This window comes from Pseudophryne corroboree, chromosome 3 (genome assembly GCF_028390025.1).
Source record: "Pseudophryne corroboree isolate aPseCor3 chromosome 3, aPseCor3.hap2, whole genome shotgun sequence".
Lineage (NCBI taxonomy): Eukaryota > Metazoa > Chordata > Amphibia > Anura > Myobatrachidae > Pseudophryne > Pseudophryne corroboree.
The window spans coordinates 764,789,074-764,803,883 of NC_086446.1; the positions used below are offsets into that span (position 1 = coordinate 764,789,074).

Here is a 14,810-nt window from a genome sequence, read left to right on the forward strand (position 1 = left end):
TGTTTTCTACTGACTAAGGTGTCAGCTAGAGGAATATCAGACTTAGCGGCATGGTCACGTTTTTCCCCATTTCTGATCTTTTATCCACATAAACCAGTTATCAGAACTAGGTTTGGGTATATTTCCAAGGTGAAGTTCCACCTTAACAAGGAAAATATTATCCCTGTCATTCAGGTTCTGGGCCTCGCTGCAGGAGATGCATCACTAGACGTGATCCGTGCATAAGGGATCTACGCGTAATATACCAGTGCCATCAAGAAAGAGATTCCCTCTTCATTCACTATGGATTTTACAAGTGAGGATGGCCTGCTGGTAAGCAGATGCTGGCAAGATAGCTTCAGAGGATGATTTCAGAAGCATATTCTCTAAGCTGATCTCCCTATTCTGGCTAATGTCTCCGTTCATTCTACCCGTAAGGTAAGTCCTTTTTGGGCAGCACAATGTGATGTGCCTAAACAGAACAGGGTTGTAAGGCAGCCATATGGTTTGCCATTTGCACATTTAATAGACATTATGCTTTGAATACCTTTGCCTCTCACAATGCTGAACTCGGGCGAAGGATTCTCCTAATCATCAGGAGCGTCCCCACCACTAAACTGCTTTGGGAAATCCCATTGTTATCCTGTGGATAACATGTGGACCCTGCCAGAGAAATATACGTTATGGTAAGAACTTACCGTTGATAACGGTATTTCTCCTAAGTCCACAGGTTCCACAGGGATCCCACCCTGACGCACCTGATTTGAGGATCCTTTTTACTCATTAACCTATTTCTTCTTGTACGGAAGGGTGTGCATGTGGGTTATTCTCGCCTGATTAGGGTTCTACATGATGCTCCTGCCTTCTGCTTTGGAATACAACTGATTTGCCTGAGCCAGGGGGCGGGGATATATGGACACAACCTTATATCCCTGTGTGAATCACCCACCATCACCACACTCCCAGACGCCGCACGGACAGGTCCGCTGTCTCATTTCCGGCCAGCGCAGCTGCAGTAAGCTCGGACTTCATGCATCCCATTAGCACAGCCAGATTGCCATGCAACCAACAGCATGTTCTCCCACGGCCAGAAGATACATTGCAGCCCATAGAACAAGCGTCTGTGAAGCAACAACACAATTGAAACATATCCCAAACAACAGATCATTAAATCTAGATATCAGACATACTTGAACATACAGCAATTCAAAAATGTGATGGCACCAGAAAGGGGCAGTTATACAGTGGCTCATTGGTCCCCCTCTAATATAAAGAGAGTTACATTATAACTGTCATATAAGGTGCAGTAAAAATCCATAGGCAGTTGTCTCTCTAACATTAATCACACACAAAAGTGTAGCATGTTATATGTCCCAATGGTCTCTCCACTAGCACTGTACATCCTGAAATATAAAAACACATATATTGTATATGCCATAGTGGGACCCACTGCAGCCACAACATTCCTCTGTCAGGGATTACGTAACCGTATTCCGATTAATCTTCTTGTTCAGTCCGTAGGAAACAGAAGTATTTAGCCTCATAATCCAGCTTTCTTCCTTTATAAGTCTTAGCACGGCCACTTCCCTGTATTGATTCAGGGACATGATCAATTATAAAATATTTGATTGAAGCTAAATTGTTACCTGTGGATTTAAAATAATGAGCCATCAGTTCTATCTCCAAGCGGATCTATGCGGGGCCATGCAATCAGGGAACCTGCGTGTTATCTTGCCCAAATAGTATAACCCGCAAGGACACATTGTGACATAAACCACATGTGTTGTCCATCCAAACAGACAGAGCAATTTGCAGTTTTATAAAGCTTTCGCATTGAAATGTTGCCTTCAGATATTAGTGCGAAAGTCAGAAAGCTATATATTTTTACCCTGTTAATAAAATGAGCAATAAAAGCTCTCAATAATAGGAGAATTGGAAAGCTTTTCAGTGGCAGTAAAAAGCACTTTAGCTCAAGATATAAGTTAGTCTTCTTAATAATGCGTTGGATATCGCGTGACCGGCGGGCAGGAGATCGCCAGTCAGCATACCGACGCCGGAATCCCGGCATGTAGATGGCGGGGGGGGGGGAGCACAGTGAAGCCCCTTGCGGGCTCTCTGTGCTCGCCATACTGTGGGCTCGTGATTATTACTTTATGCACGTCGTAGACACCCACAAGTGGGAATAGTCCCTGTTGGTCAGCATGCCGACCGTCAGGATTGTGAGGGGGCGGGATGTAGGAGGAGGTATTGTGACCGGCAGTCTCCTGACCGCCGGTCATATAACTACATCCCTTATTAATCATGGCCATGATAGTTTGATAGAAATGTAAATACCACTATTTCTCCTGGGCTTACAATGTGATTCCTTATCCACTCCCGGCTATTGAAAGATTGTAACATCCATATCTGGGGATGGAGTCCCAAAGTGAGGTAATCACTCCAGGGAAGTAGCAGGTACCAGCTGGCTTTGTGTGGCTAAAAAATGCGTTTCCCCGCCTGTACTAATTGTCAGCGGCTTACTCAGTAATGTGCTGTGGTCTGGTGGGTTACGTTTTTAAAACCGGATATGCACGTCTTGTGCATGCACAGTCCGGCTGCTGTCCAAGCCTCTCTTTCGATCTTAATGAACTGCGCATGTGCGGTGGCCATTTTATGTATTCCAGTGCTTGTTTTGCATTCCAAGTGCTGGCTAATGCATTACTGCACTTCCTGGTTCGCGCTGAATGGTCACACTGATGTCTAAGAATAGATCTATAAGAAACAAGACTGCTACAATTGTCAGGCTTATTGTATCTGCAGATTTAGCTTGATGAAAATGCAGCACCTATTGTGAAAGTTCCCATTCCAGCAAACTACTCTGTCATCCACATCCCAAGACTAGACTGTACGGGAGGTGAGATGTCTATCTGCTTTAACAAAGCACTTAAGCTTAAGGTCCACCCTAAGGAAATTACCCACTCATCTGAGTGCATCGCTGCCCGGAGTTCTACAGGATTAGGTTTCAGAGTACTTCTCATTTACTGGCCCCCCTGGAGATCGAAAGTTCTTTCTACAAGAAATCGCAGACACTGTTGCTGGTCTAGTTCTGGAGCACCAAAGATGCTCATCCTCTGGGATTTCACTGCATGGATTGTTGACAAGCTCTCACACCTTGGTCAAGACCTTGGCCAGTATTTACTAAAAAAAACGAGTTTTGCCGATTTGTGGGTTTTTTACTTAGTCCCAATCCGGGAATTCACTAAGCACAAATCTCGGCAGTGTCTGGTCTATTCGGAATGGATTTAACGGCAAAGTTCCGAAATACTAATGAATAGACCATCGGTCAAACGCGGCTGTTATTTCATAGAATACGGCCATTCACTATTCATTCGTATTTGGGTGTTAGTTTCTGAGTGCTCAAGTGCTGGTCTATTTTTTTGCGAATCGTTAAAAAAAGCAGCAAAAAAATAGACCTGCTTTTTCCAGTCGAGTTTGGATAACCATGCACGGATCAGTGAGATCTGTGCATGATTATCTATGGGAAAGGGTCTGTTTAGTGTAAAAACAGAAGAAAAAAATTGCGTGGGGTCCCCCTCCTAAGCATAACCAGCCTCGGGCTCTTTGAGCCAGTCCTGGTTGACAAAATATGGGGAAAAAAATGACAGGGGTTCCCCCATATTTCATCAACCAGCATCGGGCTCTGCGCCTGGTTCTGGTTCAAAAAATACGGGGGACAAAAAGCGTAGGGGTCCCCCATATTTTTTAAACCAGCACCGGGCTCCACTAGCAAGGTACATAATGCCACAGCCGGGGGTACACTTTTATTGTGGTCCCGGCGGCCCTGGCATTACATACCCAACTAGTCACCCGTGGCCGGGGTACCCTGGAGGAGTGGGAACCCCTTAAATCAAGGGGTCCCCCCCCTCCAGCCACCCAAGGGCCAGGGGTAAAGCCCAAGGCTGTGTCCCCCCCCATCCAAGGGAGGCGGATGGGGGGCTGATAGCCTTTGTGTGAAAAAGTGTAAGATGAAGAATAAACATTGCCTTTTACCTGTGGAACTACAGGACCCAACAAGCCTCCTCCACATGCTGCTACTTGGAGAACCACAGGTACCATCATGCGGAGCATTAAAGGGCCCGCTGGTACCTGTAGTTCCACATGTAAAATAAATATTTAAATAAAGACAAGACACGCACATCGTACACAGTATAAGTTTAAAAAAAATACACAGTACTTGCACACTCACACTTACATGCATACTTACAGACAGTATACTTGACTACATCCCATGAAGCGATTCGGTCTCTTTGTCCAGTAGTGATCCATACGTACCTGTAAATAAATAAAAAAAATACTTGTGTAGATTGGTCCTCTTGAGTCCATGTAGGCATCCAGGGGTTAAAAACAAAAAACGCGTTAATCCAAACCAGCGGACGTACACACATGGATCCCCTTATCCTGAATGCTGGGTGACCATGTGACTTGTCACATTCTAGACCCGCCAGCCAATCAGGGAGCTCCACGTCATAGCGCTCTCCTGATTAGCTGTGTGCTCCTGGCCTGCCACTCAAGCTGAGCCCATATTGTTTAATGAGGAAAAATAAATCCCCATTGAAGTCTATGGGTGGGAACCTGTGGTCTACAGCAGACCGCAAGGTTAATTAAGGTCACTCGCCATACATCTTACCCCCCCCCCCCTGTATTTTTGGAACCAGGGCCTTTGGAACCAGGGCCTGTCCAAGAGCTCGGTGCTGGTCGTTAAAATATGGGAGACGCGTAATCCGTTTTTTTTCCCCTCTGTATTTTAGCAACCAGGATCGACTCAAAGAGCACATGGCTGTTTATGCTGCACGTCTTTTAGTTTATTTCTTTTTTAACTTATTTTAAAACTATTTAAACACTTTTACAGACAGAAGCATGCACGGATCTCACTGATTTGTACATGCTTCTCTCAAAACTTGCACCTTGTAATGCAACTCGCATTACAAGGTGTGATTTTAACAACTAGGTTTCTGGTCTGTATTTTCACCAGACCTCACATGCAGGTAGGGTTTTTTTTTACTAAAAACACGCAGTGCATTACATTTGCGAGTTCCGTCACCAACTTGCACCTTCTCAAAGTGTGAGACGTTGCGGGACGAAATTTTACTATAAACTTGTACTGCATATCATCCGGCCCATTGAATCAACAGTAGAAACCAACAATCCGGTCATCATACTGTCGCTCATGTTAGTAATCAGTCAAAGTCCAACGATATAATTTCTGTGTATTACACCATCCACAAGGACTGCCCAGGAAGGTGTAAATCACTGAAACAATGGTGGTCATTCCGAGTTGTTCGCTCGTTATTTTTTTTTCGCAATGGAGCAATTAGTCGCTAATGCGCATGCGCAATGTCCACAGTGCGACTGCGCCAAGTAAATTTGCTATGCAGTTAGGAATTTTACTCACGGCATTACAAGGTTTTTTCTTCGTTCTGGTGATCGTAATGTGATTGACAGGAAGTGGGTGTTTCTGGGCGGAAACTGGCCGTTTTATGGGTGTGTGTGAAAAAACGCTACCGTTTCTGGGAAAAACGCGGGAATGGCTGGAGAAACGGAGGAGTGTCTGGGCGAACGCTGGGTGTGTTTGTGACGTCAAACCAGGAAAGACAAGCACTGAACTGATCGCAGATGCCGAGTAAGTCTGGAGCTACTCAGAAACTGCTAAGAAGTGTCTATTCGCAATTCTGCTAATCTTTCGTTCGCAATTTTACTATGCTAAGATACACTCCCGGTAGGCGGCGGTCTTAGCGTGTGCAAAGCTGCTAAAAGCAGCTTGCAAGCGAACAACTCGGAATGAGGGCCAATATTGTCTATCTATCACTAGTGAATGCAATTTCTCTATAACTAAATGGATAATGCAAAATATAAATTTATGTTGATATTTATTTTGTACAACAGAAACACAGGGAAACTCCTTTCTGAAGTCTGTGCCGTGTGAAGATGATTGGATCTTGTACAGGGACAAATGTTACCATTTCTCTGAGGAACGTTATACATGGAACAACGGCCAGAGCTTCTGTCTCTCACATAATGCATCTCTGGCACTTATTGATGACCAGAAAGAACTGGTGAGTGTGAGATGACGTCTGGTGTGAGCTGTGATTTGTGGGAATGTTTAGAGGATACTGGGGGTCATTCCAAGTGGATCGCTAGCAGAAAATGTTCACTGCGCAGCGATGATGCAAAAAAGGCACTTCTGCGCATGCGGCGCAATGCGCACGCGCGACGTTCTTTCAGAACGGCCGATGTAGTTTCACACAAAGACTAGCGAAGCTTTTCAGTCGCACTGGTTGCCGCAGAGTGATTGACAGGAAGTGGGCGTTTCTGGGTGTCAACTGACCATTTTCAGGGAGTGTTTGAAAAAACGCAGGCGTGCCAGGAAAAACGCAGGCGTGGCTGTGCGAACGCAGGGCGTGTTCCTGACGTCAAAACAGGAACTGAACAGTCAGAAGTGATCGCAAGCGCTGAGTAGGTCTGAAGCTACTCTGAAACTGCACAAAATAAATGTGTAGCCGCTCTGCGATCCTTTCGTTCGCACTTGTGCTAAAATACACTCCCAGAGGGCAGCGGCATAGTGTTTGCACGGCTGCTAAAAACAGCTAGCGAGCGATCAACTCAGAATGACCCCCATTATCCTGAGTTGAGCAAATATTCTGACTGTGTCCTACAGTGTTTTATATTTTAGTTTTGGTGTTCACTTTTTTAAATTAGTGATGGTGGTAATAATGGGCTCATTTATCAATGAGAGATCAATTTCACTGTGAGTGATAAATTGTACGGGCCAATCAGCTCCTGACTGTCATTTTTCAAACGCAGCCTGTAACGTGATAGTTAGGAGCTAATTGGCTGGTGCAATTTATCACTCACAGTTAAATTTATCACTCATTGATAAATGAGCCCATAAATCTGGGAGCCGCTAGGATTAAAAAACATTAATTTTTTGACTAAACATTTCTTCTCATCTTAATATCGGTGTAAACCTATATTACAAAACATTGCACGTTTCGTCTGAAATTTACTAGTTTGTTTTTCCCAAATGTCTTTTGTTTTTATGTGCATTTTGTAAATTGTGAAATTGACTGGCGGCCAACCTCACATAAAACTGCTTTATTTCTCTTACGTCCTAGAGGATGGGGTCCATATTAGTACCATGGGGGTGTAGACAGGTCCACCAGGAGCCATTGGCACATTTAAGAGTTTAATAGTGTGGGCTGGCTCCTCCCTCTATGCCCCTCCCACCAGACTCCGTTTAAAAAATGTGCCCGGAGGAGCAGGTCACAGATAGGGGAGCTCTACAGAGCTTCTTTAGAAAAGTTTATTTTAGAGTTTGTTTTTTTACAGGGAGGCTGCTGGCAACAGACTCCCTGCATCGAGGGACTGAGGGGGGAGCAGTGTCCACCCTGCGGGGTCTTGAGCCCAGGCCCGGCGCTACCCGCTCAGCGAAGGGATGCAATGCAGGGAGGCGCTGGGACGGAGAAGTCCCCCCTCACCTTCCCAGCATCCAAATAATTAAACACTATCTTTGAAAAAACCTGGGAAACTCCGGAAAGTAAATTTCGGATCCCTAAGAGGGTCTTGGTTGCTTTTTCCTTCCCAGAGGAAGATAGAAAGAAGTGGGAGTCTCTATCGATAGTTGACGCCCATGTCTCCAGGCTGTCAAAACAGGTGGTTTTACCATTCCCAGGATCTACCGCGTTGAAGGACCTGGCAGATCGCAAGGTGGATGCTACGCTAAAATCCATTTACACTGCTTCCGGGGCTATATCACAACCTACTATAGCCTGTGCTTGGATTGCAAAAGCTATTGCCAGGTGGTCAATCACTCTGCAGGAGGAATCGACTTCGCTGGATAAGGGTGACGTTGATGTATTTTTGCACCATATTCAGGGGGTCCTGGTGGATTCCATGAAGGACCTGAGTTCCATGGCTGCGGGGATCTCCTCCATGTTCGTCTCGGCTCGCAGGGATCTCTGGCTGCGCTAATGGTCTGCAGACGCGGAATCCAGGAAGAGCGTGGAGGGCCTACCCTATACTGGTCAGGCTTTCTTTGGGGAGGCATTGGATGCGTTGATTGCCATTGCTACCGCGGTTAAGTCTACTTTTCTCCCCTCAGCTGCACCGGCTACGAAGAAGCCTTTTACACCAGCCACGTCACAGTCCTTTCGGCCCACAAGGCCTAGAAAGAACAAGCCTTCGAACACCTTCTTCAGAGGTGGTCGTGCCAAAGAAAAGAAACCTGCTCTCACAGGTTCCCAAACCCAGAAGCCCGCTTCTGATACGCATAAGTCCTCCGCATGACAGTGGACAGCTAGGCCTGGAGGAGGGTCAGGTGGGGGCAAGACTCCGACAGTTCAGCCACATCTGGGTGTCGTCTGGCCTGGACCCCTGGGTACTGGATATAGTGTCCAGGGGGTACAGACTGGAGTTTAAAAATCCCCCACTTCACCGTTTCTTCAAGTCAGGCTTGCTAGCTCTGCGGGCAGACAGAACAGTTCTTCTGGAGGCCATCAGAAGACTGGTGGTGTCAGAGGTCGTTGTTCCAGTTCCGCCTCAGCAGTGGAACAAGGGTTATTATTCGAACCTTTTTGTGGTAGCAAAACCGGATGGTTCGGTATGGCCTATTCTAAACTTAAAGTCTTTGAACCCTTATCTCAGGGAGTTCAAATTCAAGATAGAATCTCTGAGAGCTGTCATCTCGGGACTGACGGAGGGGGAGTTCCTGGTGTCTCTAGACATCAAGGATGCTTATCTCCACATTCCCATTTGGTAACCTCATCAGGCATATCTCAGGTTTGCACTGTTGGACGATCACTATCAGTTCCAGGCGCTGCCATTTGGCCTCTCCACAGCACCAAGGTGATGACGGAGGTGATGGTTCTCCTCCGCAAATAGGGGGTGAACATAATTCCATATCTGGACAATCTCCTGATCAAGGCGTCGTCCAGGGAGAGGTTGTTGCGATCCATCGCGCTCACAACACAGTTGCTCAGGAAGCACAGCTGGATCCTGAACCTTTCCGAAGTCTCATCTGGAGCCGACAAGGAGGCTGTCTTTCCTGGGAATGATCCTCGACATGGAAGTGCATAGGGCATTCCTCCCAGTTGAGAAAGCGTTAGTGATTCAAACAATGGTCCGGGATGTCTTAAAGCCTACTCGGTATCGGTTTATCAATGCATACGCCTTCTGGGGAAGATGGTTGCCTGCAGTATGGTAGGTTTCATGCTCAACCTTTTCAGTTGGACCTCTTGGACCAGTGGTCGGGCTCTCACATGCACGAAAGGATACACCTGTCTCCGAAAGCCAGGATTTCACTCCTCTGGTGGCTGCAACTTCTGCACCTTCTGGAAGGATGAAGGTTTGGAATTCAAGACTGGATCCTTTTAACCACAGATGCAAGTCTAAGGTTGGGGAGCAGTCGCTCTGGAGGAAACCTTTCAGGGAAGATGGTCGGATCAAGAATCACTTCTCCCAATAAACATCCTGGAACTCAGGGCCGTGTACAACGCCCTTCTGCGGGATCGGGCTGTTCAGGTGCAGTCGGACAACGTGACCACAGTGGCCTACATAAACCGACAAGGCGGAACAAAGAGCAAGGCTGCCATGTCAGAGGTGTCAAAAATCCTCCTCTGGGCAGAAAGGCACGCGGTGGCGATGTCGGCAATCTTCCTTCCGGGTGTAGACAACTCCATCCAGGAGAGTGGGGCCTCCACCCGGAGGTGTTCGAGGAGGTAACCAGTTGGTAGGGGGTTCCTCACATAGACATGATGGTCTCCCGCCTCAACAAGAAGCTGCGGAGGTACTGTTCCAGGTCGAGAGACCCACAGGCTGTGGCGGTGGACGCGCTGGTAACACCGTGGGTGTTCACGTCAGTGTATGTATTCCCTCCACTTCCTCTGATACCAAAAGTTCTTAACTGGTAAGAAGAACAAAGGTTCTGGCAATCCTCATTGCTCCGGTCTGGCCAAGGAGGGCTTGGTACGCAGCTCTACTGGATCTTCTGCTGGAAGATCCAAGGCCGTTGCCTCTTCGGGAGGATCTGCTACTGCAGGGGCCGTTCGCTTATCAAGACTTACAAAGGATATGTTTGACGGCATGGCGGTTGAACACCAGATCTTAGCCCGGAAGGGTATCCCGAGTGAGGTCATTCCTACCCTGATACAGGCTAGGAAGGGGGCAACGTCTAAACATTACCATCGCATTTGGAAAAAATATGTTTCTTGGTGTGAGTCCAAGAAGTTTCCTGTGGTGAAAAGGATTTACCGGTAGGTAACCAAAATCCTATTTTCAAACAACCAGATCTAATACTGCCATTGTGATTTTTACACATGGTATTAATATAATGAGCTTTCCAAATCGTGATGCACTAAAAGGACAAGACAATTTTAAATGAAACTTGTGATCTCTAGTTTTAATCCATTAAAATATCTAAACTTAATTTAGCATGCCAATTCTTTATGAGAGGCATTTGGGATCCGGGATCCCGACCGCCAGGATAGCGACAACTGTTCTCCCTCTTGGGGGGTCCACCACACTCCTGGAGAGAGAATAAATAATGTTGCGCACCACCGTACCCATGTTTTCTCTATCCATCGGTGTGCCTCCTGTGTTTTTTTTTTTATATTTCCTTTACAGTAGTACTACAGGTGCCAGCAGCCCCTTACTGCCCAGGCATGCTGGCACTTGTGGTTTGCCAAGTACCAGCATGTGTGACAGGCTAGCTGGGACCTGTAGTTCTGTTGTAATGGACAATATTACTTATATTGTTACACCATTAATCCTGCACCCACTGCCACCAAGGATGCAGGAAATAGCCCTGGGATTCTGCCCAAGCATTTGAGAGAGGGGTGGGGGGGTCAGCCTGGACTGACCAGCTGGGGGCTGGTTAATGTTTTGGCAGGGGAAATTACGTGATATGTGTCCTGGTGCTGGTTACTGGAAATATGGTGGAATCTCACATGTTTTTTCTCCCATTTTCCCAGAACCAGAACAGGCTCATAAGTCCTGGTTATTCTTTGGGAAGTGGGGGCACTTTTTTTTTTTTTTTTAAACATTTCATTAAGGTATAACACACAGAAGCACTGCATAGACCACACAAATCACAATATGTTGCTCGCAGGCCACTCTAAATCCATGAATTGTATTTTCTGTCTTAAAAGTACTTGCAAGTTGGTTCAGTAGTCTGTTGACTTCTGTTTGTGTGTTTGTCTGTCTTTTTCTGTTCGGTTAGTGTTTTTACGCCTGTGTTTGGCTTAAGTCAATCTCAAAACAGGTTAAAAAATCACCTGAAAATGTGGGAGGTAATGGGGGAGTGGCAAATAAAATACAGGCCTGTCACAACATTTCAAAGGAAGGGGGGGTGTCACAGCCAGTGACTGCGTCAGGGCCGTAACTAGGGTGGTGCAGAGTGTGCCAGTGCACATAGCACTGCAGGGTAGGGCCACTGTTGGCACCACTTATCAATTATCTGCTTTCATTTCACGTGCAGCTTCCCCCCTTTTTGAAGCACAGCATCACCTGACAGCCTCTGTGTTCTTTCCCCACGCCTTCTGTCGCTAATACCTATACAGCATTCATGAACTTAACTTGACAGCACTTTGTTATTCAGTCACACGGTCCTTTATTACATTTCAAAATGCTGACATACCCGGGATTCAAACCCATTGCCTGTGGCATTGCAGTCAGATGGAGGGATGTTATGGCATCCGAGTTTGATGGAGGTGCGGGATGCCGTCCGAACTATGACTTTTTTCAAAGCGACAGTCATTCACAAGGCATGGTTTTGCTTTGTAAATGACTATCGCTTGAAAAAAATGTTCAAGCTCGGCTGGCATCCCACACCTCCAGCAAACTCGGACGCCATTACATCCCGCCGTTGCACTCTATTCATTAGTCTATCTGTCCTTGCAGTGAAAGCTAGAGAATTCTAGCTATTTGATGCTTATCTTGTACTTTGTGAAAAAATGATCAGCACTGCGGCTGAGGAGATCTATGTAGTGTGTGGCTGCAAGAGATCGGATGTGTGACTGCACACTACATAGAGCTACTCAATTGTAATGCTGGTTATTTTTTACAAAGTACAAATAGCTTCATATAATTTGAAATCGTTTTTATGCAGTATCAAATATCTCAATGAGTAGGGTGTTTGACTGGAAAGCAACAGGTTCTAGGTTTGAATCCTGGATATGGCAGTATATTGAAATGTGTTATTTAATTGTTATTTAATAAAGAGTATCTTAACTGAATAACAGTGAGCTCTCAAGTTACAGTGAATCCGGAAAGTATTCACAGCGCTTCACTTTTTCCACATTTTGTTATGTTACAGCCTTATTCCAAATTGGGATAAATTCATTTCTTCCCTCAAAATTCTAAACACAATACCACATAATGACAACGTGAAAACGTTTTTTTTTGAGATTTCTGCAAATTTATTAAAAATAAAAAACGAAGAATTCCCATGTACATAAGTATACACAGCCTTTGCTCAATACTTTTTTGATACACCTTTGGCAACGGGTGGTCTTCAGTATGCCGACTGTTGGTATCCCGGCGCACAGTATACCGGTACCGGAATCCCGACAGCCGACATACCGACACTTTTTCTCCCTCGTGGGGGTCCACGACCCGCCTGGAGGACGCGCACCACTGTGCCCGCAGCGTGGCGAGCGCAGCGAGCCCGCAAGGGGCTAATTTGTGCTAGCCACGCTGTCGGTATGCCGGCGGTGGGGCTCCCGGTGCCAGTATGCTGGTCGCCAGGAGCCCGGCTGCCGGCATACCATACTACACCCTTGGCAACAATTACAGCGTCAATTATTTTTGAATGTGATGCCAGAAGCTTGGCACACCTATCTTTGGGCAATTTCGCCCATTCCTCTTTGCAGCACCTCTCAAGCTCCATCAGGCTTGATGGGAAACGTCGGTGCACAGCCATTTTCAGATCTCTCCAGACATGTTCAATCGGATTCAAGTCTGGGCTTAGGCTGGGCCACTCGAGGACATTCACAGAGTAGTCCTGAAGCCACTCCTTTGATATCTTGGCTGTGTGCTTTGGGTCGTTGTCCTGCTGAAAGATGAACCGTCGCCGCAGTCGGAGGCCAAGAGCGCTTTGGAGCAGGTTTTCATCCAGGATGTCTCTGTACATTGCTGCATTCATCTTTCCCTCTATCCTGACTAGTCTCCCAGTTCCTGCTGCTGAAAAACATCCCCACCATGCTTCACTGTAGGGATGGTATTGGCATGGTGATGAGCGGTGTCTGGTTTCCTCCAAACATGATGCCTGGGATTCATGCCAAAGAGTTCAATCTTTGTCTCATCAGACCAGAGAATTTTATTTCTCATGGTCTGAGAGTCCTTCAGGTGCATTTTGGCAAACTCCAGGCAGACTGCCATGTCCTTTTTACTAAGGAGTGGCTTCCGTCTGCCCACTCTACCATACAGGCCTGATTGGTGGATTGCTGTAGAGATGGTTGTCCTTCTAGAAGATTCTGCTCTCTCTACAGAGGAATGCTGTAGCTCTGACAGAGAGACCATTGGGTTCTTGGTCACCTCCCTGACTAGGGCCCTTCCTCCCCGATTGCTCAGTTTAGACGGCCGGCCGGCTCTAGGAAGAGTCCTGGTGGTTCCAAACTTCTTCCATATATACAGATGGAGGCCACTGTGCTCATTGGGACCTTCAAAGCAGCAGATATTTTTCTGTACCCTTCCCCACTTTTGTGCCTCGAGACAATCCTGTCTCGGAGTTCTACAGACAATTCCTTTGACTTCATGCTTGGTTTGTGCTCAGACATGCACTGTCAAGTGTGGAACCTTATATAGACAGGTGTGTGCCTTTCCAAATCATGTCCAATCAACTGAATTTACCACATGTGGTCTCCAATTAAGCTGTAGGAACATCTCAAAGATGATCAGTGGAAACAGGATGCACCTGAGTTAAATTTTGAGCTTCATGGCAAAGGCTGTGAATACTTATGTACATGTGATTTCTTAGTTTCTCTGACGTCCTAGTGGATGCTGGGGACTCCGTAAGGACCATGGGGAATAGCGGCTCCGCAGGAGACTGGGCACAAAAGTAAAGCTTTAGAACTACCTGGTGTGCACTGGCTCCTCCCCCTATGACCCTCCTCCAAGCCTCAGTTAGATTTTTGTGCCCGAACGAGAAGGGTGCACACTAGGTGGCTCTCCTGAGCTGCTTAGTGAAAAGTTTAGTTTTAGGTTTTTTATGTTCAGTGAGACCTGCTGGCAACAGGCTCACTGCATCGAGGGACTAAGGGGAGAAGAAGCGAACTCACCTGCGTGCAGAGTGGATTGGGCTTCTTAGGCTACTGGACATTAGCTCCAGAGGGACCGATCACAGGCCCAGCCATGGATAGGTCCCAGAGCCGCGCCGCCGGCCCCCTTACAGAGCCAGAAGACAGAAGAGGTCCGGAAAATCGGCGGCAGAAGACGTCCTGTCTTCAACAAGGTAGCGCACAGCACTGCAGCTGTGCGCCGTTGCTCTCAGCACACTTCACACTCCGGTCACTGAGGGTGCAGGGCGCTGGGGGGGGGGGGGGGCGCTCTGAGACGCAATAAAAACACCTTGGATGGCAAAAAATGCATCACATATAGCTCCTGGGCTATATGGATGAATTTAACCCCTGCCAGAATACACAGAAAAACGGGAGATAAGGCCGCCGAGAAGGGGGCGGAGCCTATCTCCTCAGCACACTGGCGCCATTTTCCCTCACAGCTCCGTTGGAGGGAAGCTCCCTGGCTCTCCCCTGCAGTCACTACACTACAGAAAGGGTTAAAAAAGAGAGGGGGGCACTAAT

The 14,810-nt window shown here is 46.9% G+C and overlaps 1 protein-coding gene across 2 annotated transcripts in view; it reads left to right on the forward strand.

Moving 5' to 3' along the window:
* LOC135056806 (C-type lectin domain family 2 member D-like) overlaps positions 1-14,810 on the forward strand; it is a 270,630-nt gene that overhangs the window by 237,021 nt on the left and 18,799 nt on the right. For both annotated transcript variants that reach the window (XM_063962409.1, XM_063962410.1), the window contains one exon: positions 5,902-6,071. In XM_063962409.1, the coding sequence (XP_063818479.1) occupies positions 5,902-6,071 (170 nt within the window). The remainder of the gene's footprint in view (positions 1-5,901; positions 6,072-14,810) is intronic.